Below are 14,017 nucleotides of genomic sequence, written 5' to 3'. Positions count from 1 at the left end.
ACAAGTGATCAGTACTAACCCTAGTTGTGCATTCTTTCAGAAAAAAATTCCGCACAGTTATGGGACTTTGTTTTTGGTTAGTATACTATATACATACAGTCTGCATACTAGTATGCAATCTTGTGCATGCCTAATCCCCCCAACCCTTGCACACAGTTTAATCAAACTTCATACAAGTGATATCAGTACCAACCTTACATGTGACTGGTGTATGTTAGGTTCTTTCAGAAATACAATCAGCAGAGTTATGGGACTTTGTTTTTTGTTACTATACTATATACATACAGTCCACATAATTATGCAGTCTTGCATGCGTCAAATTGTAATTTACTGTGTCAATGCATGCGGGGGGTACATTCATCACCTTCAGTGATAGCCTAGTTCAGGTTATGTCCTGTCCAAAGTTGCATTATCTTAAGCATAAGAACATTTTCAAATGGTAGAATGTTTGTTGCCAACCTTTCCTGGGCATCAGCAATGGCTTTGGTGCCAGTGTTGACATCTGTATCATAAAAGTTTCACATGTTAGCAAGTTTTTCTAAAACTATCCTGTCAAATGTTTCAAACTTCTCACATGTATTTGGCATCATTAAAAGACCTTGTAGAACAAGTAACATAACTCTAGCTTTTATTTGATCAAAATTATGCGCCTATGCCCATTTGTAACAAAGAAATTTTTGCATGTAAGCAGGTTTACTGGGCCAAATGCTTTCAGACTTCACAAGTGCAAATTTAATTGTTGTATAAAAGTCAGATACAATGCTCAGTACAAGAAATTCAGTATTTTCTGTTTCAGGTGAAAAACCTCATAAATGTAAGGAATGTGGTGCCCAACTTGCTACCCGTGGTACATTGCTGTTACATCTGAGGACACATACGCACGAGAAACCTTTTGTCTGTTCATACTGTAGTAAGGCTTTCACATCGAAATGGAATCTACAGACACATTTAAGACAGCACACAGGTTTGCTTTTATTTCATGCTATATTTCTGACATACTGTAAATAATGTAATTTTGTAGTCATAAAATTTCGTAGTTTTAGTAAAGAATACTTTGTTGGAATTGCAAACTTTAAGTTCCTTGATAATTCAAAATCAAGGATGATTTTATTTATTTGTAAGTGTTTTGTCTTTAGCTCAACTTGAACTATACAAAGTAGGGAGAGCTGTCCTACTTGACTCGCCATCGACATCCGTACATGGTTAATGTTTTAATGTACTTTCTCTTTATCTGTGTAATTACGAAATAGATTTGATTCAAACTTAAAACAATTGTTCCACATTATCACGTACATCATACTACACAAGGGCCATAACTCTTGCACCAATATTTCATGAATTTTCCCCCCTTTTTACTTAGAATTTTCGGTTAAATTTTTGGTGCACTTTCACGTTATCTCAGTTAATATGAAATGGATTTGATTTAAACTTAAAATATTGTTCCACATCATCACCCACATCATTTGACACAAGGGCCATAATTTTGGCACCAATATTTTATGAATTATCCATGTTACTTAAAATTTCAGGTTAAAATTTTAATGTACTTTCACTCTATCTCTATTATTACCCAATGAATTTAATTCAAACTTAAAATAAGTTTTTCCACATTATCATGCACATCATATGACATAAGGGCCATAACTCTTGCACCATTATTTCATGAATTATGCCCCCTTTTTACATAGAATTTCAGTTAAATTTTGATGTTTTTTCACCATACCTCTGTTTTAAGCTTAAAATGGTTGTTCCACATCATCGTCCACACCATAATGCATTAGGTCAAGAATGCTAGCACCAATTTGGTATGAGTCATGCCCTCTTTATTTAGAGTTTCAGGTTCAAGTTCTGATGCATTTTTCTCTGTCTCGGGTATTACTAAATAGATATGATTCAAACTTCAGATGGTTATGCCACATTATTAGACACATGATATGGCTTATGGTGCATACTCTTGCAGAAGTTTTCCATGAATTATGTCTCTTTTATACTTATTAAATGTTTTGAAACACTTTATCTCTGTCTCTGTTATTACTTAATACACTTGACATAAACTTGTCTTTATCTCTGTTATAACTTAATACTTTTGATATATCTGTTGTCCAATAACTTCATCCACATCCGAGTTATTAAACACTCCGTTGACAGCTGCAGCTTGAACTTGGATGTGCCCAATTTCACTATCCAGCATCAAAATAGTCAAGCATGCTGTCTCGTGTGACAGCTCTTGTTATTTCATGGATACAGCCACAAGATCCATGGAACTGAGTACTCTGTGTATATTGAAATGTGTATGAGTATCTTATTTGTGAAAGTATACATGAATGTGACTACAGCTGGAATGGAGTTAATTTAAATTCGAAACTGAAGAATTCTTTTAAAAGTCAATGAATTAAAGAAAAATATCAGATCTGGAATATTAGCACACAGAATTTGTAAGTTTTTAAGATGTTAGTTCTGCAGCATGAAATAATCTTTAAGATATTTACAAGTATCGTCATGTAACAATTTTATTTCAAGTGACAAATCAAAATCAAAACATATCAAAATCGTTTTATTGTCTAAAAGGTTTTAACACATTAATAATTTAAAAGCTATGTATAGCTTTTTACCAACTGTTGCAGTTGAACACATCTTTAGATTATCACCATTGTGCAATTCTGGAGACTTCTTGCCAAAGTATTGAAATATTATACTTCATAATAGCAAAATAATTAATTGTTACATGGCATTGCCTATTTGCATGTGTGTAATGAGGGGAACAAAAAGATTAATTTTGGATGCTTGAATAAAATTTACAGAACTGAATGCAAATGACTGAATGATATTCCAATATTTATTTGTTAAAAATAGTACAAAGTATTTAACTAAATGAGTGTTTATATTGTGTATTGTGTATACGACTATTATATGTATTTGTCTTGATAATTACAGGAGAAACCCCATACAAATGTGATATATGCGGTCAAGGGTTCAAGCAGAACGTTTTACGCAAATCTCACATGCGTAGTCACCTGGAGTCAACCTCAACTGAACCAAATATACTCACACATTCCGATTCGGCACCCAAAATCCAAGTTACTGCCGATACAGACATCAATGAACACAGCATCCATAATCACATGGATGCAACTGAAACTCCAGAACCAGCCAATGTTTGTGAGAGAAGGCTGGAACCAGACAAATTGCATGTGAATAGTTTTGTTTATGATAGAAGCGACAGTGGGGACATATTGAATCAGGCTCTTCAGAGTGAAAACATATACCCACTAGATCTCAAGCTACAGTACACTACTGCAAGTGATTTGAAGAATGCTTATAGTAACTCTGTGATCAATTCTCAACAGTTACAAGCAAGTTCATTTGAGCTGATAAATTACCAGGATATTAAACATGTTTAGTTTTTAGCTCACCTGAGTACAAAGTGCTCAAAGGTGAGCTTTTGTGATCACCCTATGTCTGTCGTCCGTCGTCGGCCATCAGTCGTCCGTCATCAACAATTTGACTGTTAACACTCTAGAGGTCACAATTTTGGCCCAATCTAAATGAAACTTGGTTAGAATGTTACCCTCTGTAAAATCTTGGACCGTTCGATATTAGGTCATCTGGGGTCAAAAACTAGGTCACCAGGTCAAATCAAAGGAAAAGCTTGTTAACACTCTAAAGGTCACAGTTTTGGCCCAATCTTAATGAAACTTGGTCAGAATGTTACCGTTAATAAAGTCTTGGAGTTTTTTTTTTGCAAAAATGACTCTTTCCTGAGGACATAGCTATGGCGATTTAAAATTTTAGATATGAAATAATAGGGAGTATAGTCAAACCTGTATTCAGCTTTCACTTGAGGCAGCAACATAATCTGGCTGGTTTAGATGTGTGGCTGCTTAAGATGAGTTGAAATAAGAAGTCAGTTCATGAAGTTACCTGACTGGCTGCTTATGGCAGGTGGTTGCATAATACAGGTGGCTGCATAATACAGGTGGCTGCTGAAAGACAGTTTAACTGTATTGTTCATTGGGATTTCATTGGGAATGTATTTTCCCATTTTAAAAACAGGGCAACATCACTATCTTGAAAAAGATAATTTATGCTGTGTGTTTGATCAGAGGACAATGTGTATGTCTTCAGTGACAATTAGATAGAAGACATTGTATTTGAAATCATTTTGAAAAAGATAATTTATGCTGTGTATTTGATGAGAGGGTAATGTGTATGTCTTCAGTGACAATTAGATAGAAGACATTGTATTTGAAATCATTTTCCCTCCACTGCTGATTTATGAGAAGCTTGCAATCCATTACAGTAAACAGGTTAGGTTAGCACCCCATTGTTATATAACTGAAATACTGTTGAAAAATGGTGCTTAACCAAACTAATAGTAGAAAAGGTGACTTCCATAGCCAAGTACAGTCACCTTTCTTCGACGTCGATATCTGCGTAGTGGATGTTGTTGAGTACCCCCATTAAAGTTGAAGTTGAAGTAATGGTTGTTGACTTTGAATCAATTCACCCTAAAGGTTTTGTAAAGACCTTGAAGATGCATTGAAAATTATCTTTTTCTGGAAAAGTGAAGGAATTTGAAAACTGCCAACTTTGTCATAAACAATGCAGAGATTATGAAAAATGCAGATTTTGTCATGCAAGTGTCAAGGACTTTCAGTCTTAGAAATAGCCGTAAAGTTGAAACACCTTGAAAATGATAAATTATTATTATGATTATTATTATACCAGATTTATAAGAAATGACCATTATAATAAATGTGCACAAATTTATACTATTTTCTTGAAAAAGATATCTGATAAAATGCAAATAATGCAACCTTAAAAAGCATTTCAAAGTTGAATGTTTACAAATTTTATTTCCAAATAATTTTCAAGGTCAGTTACTTGAACAACACATTGTTTGCACAATTTCTTGTAATCAGGATATTTTTCTTGTGCTGTTTCGCTCTTAATCAACATGTCACATGTAATGAAAAAGTCATAAAAAATTATGTTTAAATCTGTGCAAACCATTCCCTGAACTGTTTAGATTTTGAGCCCTGCATGGACCTCTGAGAGGCCGTTTGAGCCATGCATAGACCTCTGAGAAGCCATTTGAGCCATGCATGGACCTCTGAGAGGTCATCCGGCTGCCTTGTGGAAGGTTGAATTAGTTATGCAAATAATGTGAATGTTAACTGAACTTGACACATTCCTGTACAGATTTCAAAACATAGGAAAAGTTAGAAAGGGTAGCGCTTTTTCATGTCCATGTGAACTCACTAATTTAAAAGTCCTTTGTTTCTTGATTTTTGTTTCTTGACATTTTTAGAATATTTGCTGGAAAATAATTCTACTTGCTATATATATCATAGTGTGATGTCAGCATTTTTATATCTATAAAATAGAGAATACTATCATTGAAACACTGTATGCTTGAGTATTGACAACGCTAGCAATACATGTGGTCTACGGCCTTTTTCATTATATTTTCTATGTTTAGACCTCTAGAAACTCCTGTAAACTGGAACTTTTTGCTCATTGCGTTGATACCTCAAGCGACTGGTGTTTAAAATTATATTAAAAGTATATTTACAAACCTAGCTTAGAAGCTTATGTGCATACATTCATTTATTGTTTTTACTTTGTTATTTCGAACATTTTAGGTGAATTTTGTTAGCCTATTTTTTACATTCTTTGATGGTATATTTTCATTTGAATGAAATGTTTTGATTCTTGTTTACCTTTTAAAAATGTGATTACTTATGTGATAAGACATTTGCATGTTTTTGTGCATGATTACAGCAGTTTATATTTGATATGTAAGGGAACATAATTTTCAGAACATAAGTATGAAAGTTTGCCTTAAAAAATGATATTCAGACTTCTGTGCAACTTGCTCATTTCTTTCTTTTTTTGTACATGTAAAAAAATCTTGTTTAAGTTTGTATATAGACTAGCTACTAATTCATAATTTCATTGAATTATATTTTCACTTTTCAGTCAGTGAGCTTTGCTTCTATAAATTAAGTGCTGTTGAATAACTTGTTGTATACATGTGGCAGTATAACTGTGAAGGGAAGTAAGTTAACATATTGAGTTATTAAGTATAAGAAGTGATCATGGTTGGCAAAGAGGGGGATTGTACCAGTCACAATTTTTGTATGAGAATAGCCTTCTGTATAAAACTGGATAAACATACTGACTTATGATTTATTGCATAATGCCGCTGTAACATTAATTACCACAGTGTCTTGAAAGGAGTTAAAAGTGTATGAGATATATTTGAAAACAGGGCCTCCGTGGCCGAGTGGTTAAGGTCGCTGACTTCAAATCACTTGCCCCTCATCGATGTGGGTTCGAGCCTCACACGGGGCGTTGAATTCTTCATGTGAGGAAGCCATCCAGCTGGCTTACGGAAGGTCGGTGGTTCTACCCAGGTGCCCGCTCGTGATGAAATAATGCACGGAAGAGCACCTGGGGTCTTCCTCCACCACTAAAGCTGGAAAGTCGCCATATGACCTATCGTGTGTCGGTGCGACGTTAAATCCAAAAAAAAAAAAAAATCTTTGAAAACATGAAAAAAAGTCTACATTCTAGATGCCATTTTATTTGTTGTCTTAGTACCAGATTTAATTTATATTATACTTACATAAAGTGTTGTTTTTTTGTTGTTTTTTTTTTTTGACATTTACACATTTACACACCAGATATGAAGGTGAACCTCCTATTTCATGAGTAAATACAATAATTATATTTTTTATTCATGTAGAAGGTAATGCCTTCAAAACTTTCTGGTATTCTAGTTGTAACAATCAAAATTTAATGTCGCTTTGAAATACTTTGTTGCTCGATATACATGTAAGTTTGAAATCATTTTACAAAACTATGTATTACCTGAAAACTTGCTTAAAAGACCGGTTTTGAAAACCATTTTGATATGTATATTTTTCTTTGGTTTGACCATAATCATTATACTTGGTTCATCAGCTGTGATAATTAAAGCTTTCATTCCTACATGTATCTGTTTGATCTGTTTGTAGGGATAATGAATGGGGAGGGGCTTAGCATGTGGAATTTGTTGTCAAACAGCAACCTGTCTTAAAGTGTTTTACTGATTGCCAGGAAACTGTATTTGAACTGACCTTTCTATTTCTTGAGGTTTATTTTAAAGCTAATTGAAGGATATTTATAACATTCTGATGTATCTTCTGAGTTTTTCTTGCGTACCAGACGGGGATTTCCAGTATTTTTAACGGTGCTGGAAAAATCTATCTTACAACCCGGGGTGTAAGATGACTCTTGTGCTTTAAATGACATATTGCGAACTACATATATGTAGAAGATTTATGTAGTTATCTATATTTTGTTTTAAAAACGGAATAAAAATCCAATACCTTGACAGTTCCTCTTTGGTCCTGATAGTATATTTCTTGATTCAAAACACGTTATTTTATAAAAAATTCATAACGTTACACTGCAACTGATAAAACAAAACTGGAACTAAACATTGTTATTTGTCTTTGATATGTCACGACATCTTTCCTGTTTATGGAAATTGCTTTCACGCACTTTGTTTAAATACGCTGCTATAAGAAATAGTTCTAAAAGAAAGCCTTTCCATTGATTTAATTTTTAGCTCACATGTCACAAAGTGACAATGTGAGCTTTTGTGATCACGCAGCGTCCGTCGTCCGTCGTCCGTGCGTGCGTGCGTCCGTGCGTGCGTCCGTGCGTGCGTAAACTTTTGCTTGTGACCACTCTAGAGGTCACATTTTTCATGGGATCTTTATGAAAGTTGGTCAGAATGTTTATCTTGATGATATCTAGGTCAAGTTCGAAACTGGGTCAACTGCGATCAAAAACTAGGTCAGTAGGTCAAATAATAAAAAAACCTTGTGACCTCTCTAGAGGCCATATTTTTCATGGGATCTGTATGAAAGTTGGTCAGAATGTTTATCTTGATGATATCTAGGTCAAGTTCGAAACTGGGTCAACTGCGATCAAAAACTAGGTCAGTAGGTCAAATAATAAAAAAACCTTGTGACCTCTCTAGAGGCCATATTTTTCATGGGATCTGTATGAAAGTTGGTCAGAATGTTCATCTTGATGATATCTAGGTCAAGTTCGAAACTGGGTCAACTGCGGACAAAAACTAGGTCAGTAGGTCAAATAATAAAAAAACCTTGTGACCTCTCTAGAGGCCATATTTTTCATGGGATCTTCACGAAAATTGGTCAGAATGTTCATCTTGATGATATCTAGGTCAAGTTCGAAACTGGGTCATGTGCCGTCAAAAACTAGGTCAGTAGGTCAAATAATAAAAAAACATTGTGACCTCTCTAGAGGCCATATTTTTCATGGGATCTGTATGAAAGTTGGTCAGAATGTTCATCTTGATGATATCTAGGTCAAGTTCGAAACTGGGTCAACTGCGATCAAAAAGAAGGTCAGTAGGTCAAATAATAAAAAAACCTTGTGACCTCTCTAGAGGCCATATTTTTCATGGGATCTGTATGAAAGTTGGTCAGAATGTTCATCTTGATGATATCTAGGTCAAGTTCGAAACTGGGTCAACTGCGGTCAAAAACTAGGTCAGTAGGTCTAAAAATAGAAAAACCTTGTGACCTCTCTAGAGGCCATACTTGTGAATGGATCTTCATGAAAATTGGTTAGAATGTTCACCTTGATGATATCTAGGTCAGTTTCGAAACTGGGTCACGTGCCTTCAATAACTAGGTCAGTAGGTCAGATAACAAAAAAACCTTGTGACCTTTCTAGAGGCCATATTTTTAATGGGATCTGTATGAAAATTGGTCAGAATTTTTATCTTGATGATATCTAGGTCAAGTTCGAAACTTGTTCAACTGTGGTCAAAAACTAGGTCAGTAGGTCTAAAAATAGAAAAACCTTGTGACCTCTCTAGAGGCCATACTTTTCAACGGATCTTCATGAAAATAAGTCAGAATGTTCACCTTGATGATATCTAGGTCTTGTTCGAAACTTGGTCACGTGTTTTTAATAACTAGGTCAGTAGGTCAAATAACTAAAAAGCCTTGTGACCTCTCTAGAGGCCATATTTTCATGGGAACTATATGAAAATTGGTTTGAATGTTCATCTTGATGATATCTAGGTCAGGTTTGAAACTGGGTCAGCTGCGGTCAAAAACTAGGTCAGTAGGTCTAAAAATAGAAAAACCTTGTGACCTCTCTAGAGGCCATACTTTTGAATGGATCTTCATGAAAATTGGTCAGAATGTTCACCTTGATGATATCTAGGTCTTGTTCGAAACTGGGTCACGTGCCTTCAATAACTAAGTCAGTAGGTCAAATAATAAAAAATCTTGTGACCTCTCTAGAGGCCATATTTTTCAGTGGATCTTCATGAAAATTGGTTAGAATTTTTATCTTGATGATATCTAGATCAGATTCAACACTGGGTCACATGAGCTCAAAAACTAGGTCACAATATCAAATAATAGAAAAAAACGACATCATACTCGGTTTAAAACTGGGTCATGTGGGGACAGGTGAGCGATTCAGGACCATCATGGTCCTCTTGTTATTATTATTTTGATATCGGTATGCAAGAAAAAGATTCTGTCACTGGTTATAGGTGCAGATGGGAATATCCGGCTCTTGGGTAACTGTTTAGGCGGTAACTCGGCTGGAGCCTCGTTCCCGCCTAAACAGTTACCCTCGAGACCAGAAATTCCCATCTGCACCTACAACCAGTGAAAGAATCTTATACATGTAGTATTATATTGTTCTTTTTTTTTTTTTTTTTTTTTTTTTTTTGCATACTGTTGACCAGATAATTTTTGTCATCATTATTAGTTTACCGTTTGAAAGACAGTTACTGTAGACATATTCTTGATAACAAGAATTCTCGATTCATTGTATGTAACACTGGTAGATATAGTGCAGCTAATTCATGACAATTGTTTTAAATTCAGGTGCTGCTTTGTGTGCAAGAAGTGATATTAAATCTGTTACTAGTATTACTGAATCTACAGTAATGAAAGCCCTCTTCAAGCCGCTAAAACTTGGAATGCTTGTTTTCTTTTCATAAAACCTAGCTTTGAGACTGGTCTCAGAAAGCAGCCATGCTATTGGTTAATTCCCAATGTATGCTCACAAACAGCCAATCAAATACTTGAATTTTATGTCTTGTCTCAGAAAGCAGCTATGCTATTGATTAATTACAAATGGATGCTCACAAACAGTCAATCAGACACTTGAGTTTTGTGACTGGTCTCAGAAAGCAGCCATGTTTTTGGTTAATTCCCAATGTATGCTCACAAACAGCCAATTAGACACTTGAGTTTTGTGAATGGTCTCAGAAAGCAGCCATGCTTTTGGTTAATTCCCAATGTATGCTCACAAACAGCCAGTAAGACACTTGAGTTTTGTGACTGGTCTCAGAAAGCAGCCATGCTTTTGGTTAATTCCCAATGTATGCTCACAAACAGTCAATCAGACACTTGAGTTTTGTGACTGGCCTCAGAAAGCAGCCATGCTTTTAGTTAATTCCCAGTGTATGCTCACAAACAGCCAATTTGAGTTTTGTGACTGATCTCAGAATGCAGCCATGCTATTGGTGAATTCTCAATGTATGCTCACAAACAGCTAATCAGATACTTGAGTTTTGTGACTGGTCTCAGAAAGCAGCCATGCTATTGGTTAATTCCCAATGTATGCTCACAAACATTCAATCAGACACTTGAGTTTTGTGACTGGTCTCAGAAAGCAGCCATGCTATTAGTTAATTCCCAATGTATGCTCACAAACAGCCAATTTGAGTTTTGTGACTGATCTCAGAAAGCAGCCATGCTATTGGTGAATTCTCAATGTATGCTCACAAACAGCCAATCAGATACTTGAGTTTTGTGACTGGTCTCAGAAAACAGCCATGCTATTGGTTAATTCCCAATGTATGCTCACAAACAACCAATCAGATACTTGAGTTTTGTGACTGGTCTCAGAAAGCAGCCATGTTATTGGTTAATTCCCAATGTATGCTCACAAACAGCCAATTTGAGTTTTGTGACTGATCTCAGAAAGCAGCCATGCTATTGCTTAATTCCCAATGTATGCTCACAAACAGCCAATCAGATACTTGAGTATTGAGACTGGTCTAAGAAAGCAGTCGGGCTGCTGCTTAATTCCCAATGTATGCTCACAAACAACCAAACAGATGTATGCTCACAAACAGCCAATCAGATACTTGAGTTTTGTGACTGGTCTAAGATAGCAGCCATGCTATTGGTTAATTCCCAATGGATGCTCACAAACAGTCATCAAATACTTGAGTTTTGTGGCTGATCTCTGGAAGCAGCCATGCTATTGGTAAATTCCCAATGTATGCTCACAAACAGCTAATCAGATACTCAAGTTTGTGGCTTGTCTCCTACCCTGAGCCCTTGTTGGTAATCTCAGGTTCTTAGTCATATTGAGAATAACAAAATAAAAACAAATGGTAGAAAATATTGTGCTTTTGAAATAACATAATGAACATGCTGGAAGAATGCCGTAAAGTCTAGTTTACAGAGTTTAAAATGAAACTATGTACTGTCCTTTCAGACCACATCAGACCATAGATTTAGATATTGATTATATTTAAACTATTGTACTATTAGTGTTATTTTATTCATGTAGTTGTGAAATAAAAATGTTAGTTTGTAGAAACAGTCTACTTCAGAGTTGATAGACTTTGAATATTTTGATCGAATTTTAATATTTTTATGTGATTTAGAAGTATTTAATCTGGTATTAAAATACAAATAAATACCGTATTGAAACAGCTTAGAGTTCCTTTTGTATCCACACCATTTGACAGAACATATTATTTGGTTTAGAACAGCTACACTTTCCTTTAAACAACATCTCCTAAACCACCAAGCCAATTTTGATGAAACTTCACAGGGATGATCCTTGAATGGTCTTCTTTAAAAATTGTTCAAAGAATTGAATTCTGTACAGAACTCTGCTTGCCATGGCAACCAAAATGAAAAACTTTAAAAATCTTCTTGTCCAAAACCACAAAGCCTAGGGCTTTGATATTTGGTATGTAGCATCATCTAGTGGGCTTCTACCAAGATTGTTAAAATAATCTCCCTAGGCACAAATATGACCCTGCCCCGGGGTTCACATGGTTTATACAGACTTACATAGGGAAAAACTTTGAAAATCTTCTTGTCCAAACCATAAGGCCTAGGGCTTTGAAATTTAGTCTGTAGCATCATCTAGTGGGCCTCTACCAAAATTATTCCAATTATTCCTCTGGGATGAAAAGAGGCCCTCCAATGGGGTTCCCTAGTTTTACATAGACATATATAGGAAAAAAACTTTAAAAATCTTCTTCCCTGAAACTGCAAGGCCTATGCTTTTGATATTTGGTATGTTGCATTGCCTAGTTGTCTACTACCAAAATTGTTCAAGTTATGTCCCTGTGGTGAAAGAGGCCCTACCCTTGGGGTCCCAAGTTTTACATAGACTTATATAGGAAAGTACTTAAAAAATCTTCTTGTCTGAAAGTCCAAGGCCTATGCCTTTGATATTTTGTATGTATCATTGCCTAGTTGATCTCTTAACAAGATTGTTCGAAATATGCTCCTGGGGTGAAGAGGCCCTGCCCCATGGGTCACTTGATATAGGAATTATACAGGAAAAAAAATATTTAAAATAATTATCAGATCATATTTCCTAGACTGTTTAATTATATTTATTTGATGACCCCAGGCGATTAGGATTCACTTGACTGTGACCTTGACCTACTGACATACTTTTTTGTTTTTCAAGATACAGCCTTGAAATTTGGATGACATGTACAGTTTTGCACACTAATTTGAAAACTGACTTTCAGTGACCATGAATATGACCTGCTGACATACCTACTTGTTTTTAAAGCTTTAGCAAAGAAATTTGTTCAAGCAAGCAACTTAACTCATGTGAGCGATATAGGGCCATCATGGCCCTCTTGTTTTTTAACCCAATTTTCATCAAATTTAGTCATGGGCATGATATGTTGGCCAGTATTGAAAAACCAGTCAGATTGTCTAAGTCAGTCCAGAGTTAGGGCCCTTGAATTACCCAAAAAATGCGAAAAATATATTACATAGCAAACATTTTGTTAGTGTTGTACCAGATGTGCATTTATATACCAACCACAAAACGGCAGTAATATTAAAAAAAAGCCCCATGTGGTTCTAATTGCCCTATGTGGTTCTGGGACGATCTGTGTATGAAAAGAATTGGAACCACTACCTTACCCTTGCATGATCGTAACAGGTGACTAATAGGGTCTTAACACTTGGTTTTGCTGTAACTCTGTGATTCCAGCAGGTATGCAAATTTTGATTCCATGCCTCCTGTTTTTATTTCGATGTAAATGAGATATGAAACCAAAATTTGTAGTCCCGTTTGGCGCCATATAACCTATGCTGTGTTGGTGCACCGTAAAACCCAAATAAATAAATTAATTAAAAAATATTATCTCAAAGATATATTGTATTTGAAAAGGGCATACTTTATGACAAAATAAATACAAAAAAAAAAAAACAATATCTGTCCTATGAAGTCATCAAATGCTGTCAAATACTTGTGTATAGTTATTAAGCTTTGACCAAGCAATTTTATTACAAACCTGCTAACATGTTTCAGCTTACGTTACGTGGACACCGAGAAAAGGTTGTTGACCAAACCCTTCAAAAACAAATCTCTATAAACTCTAAGGTGAGTCTAATAAATGGAAGGACGGCGTGTCATGCTAATTGCCAAATGGTTAAAGGCAAATATGAAATGCCAAATGCTAAATACTTGGTGTCAAATGCTACATAACAAATGCTGTATGCATATACTTAATGCCAGATGTTAAATGTCAAATAGCTGATGCTTATTTCTAAATGATATATGCTAATCGTCAATTTCTTTACGAATTATATCTCTTATACTAATGAATGTTACTGTTTATTATTTGAAAACATGTGATGTTTTGAAGCAATAACATGTTCTACCAGTCGTGGTAATATTAGACCGA

The 14,017-nt window shown here is 35.3% G+C and overlaps 1 protein-coding gene across 2 annotated transcripts in view; it reads left to right on the top strand.

Moving 5' to 3' along the window:
• Window positions 1-11,783, top strand: part of LOC123561394 (zinc finger protein 37-like) — a 36,431-nt gene extending 24,648 nt beyond the window's left edge. For both annotated transcript variants that reach the window (XM_045353741.2, XM_045353740.2), the window contains exons 5-6: window positions 797-964; window positions 2,935-11,783. In XM_045353741.2, coding sequence (XP_045209676.2) covers window positions 797-964; window positions 2,935-3,401 — 635 coding nt within the window. In that variant the 3' untranslated portion in view covers window positions 3,402-11,783. The remainder of the gene's footprint in view (window positions 1-796; window positions 965-2,934) is intronic.
• The last annotated feature ends 2,234 nt before the right edge of the window (window positions 11,784-14,017 follow it).

The sequence above is a fragment of the Mercenaria mercenaria genome, chromosome 10, assembly GCF_021730395.1.
Source record: "Mercenaria mercenaria strain notata chromosome 10, MADL_Memer_1, whole genome shotgun sequence".
Taxonomy (NCBI): Eukaryota; Metazoa; Mollusca; class Bivalvia; order Venerida; family Veneridae; genus Mercenaria; species Mercenaria mercenaria.
Note: the sequence above shows the minus strand (reverse complement) of the source record. Positions and strands in the feature narration are given on the sequence as shown.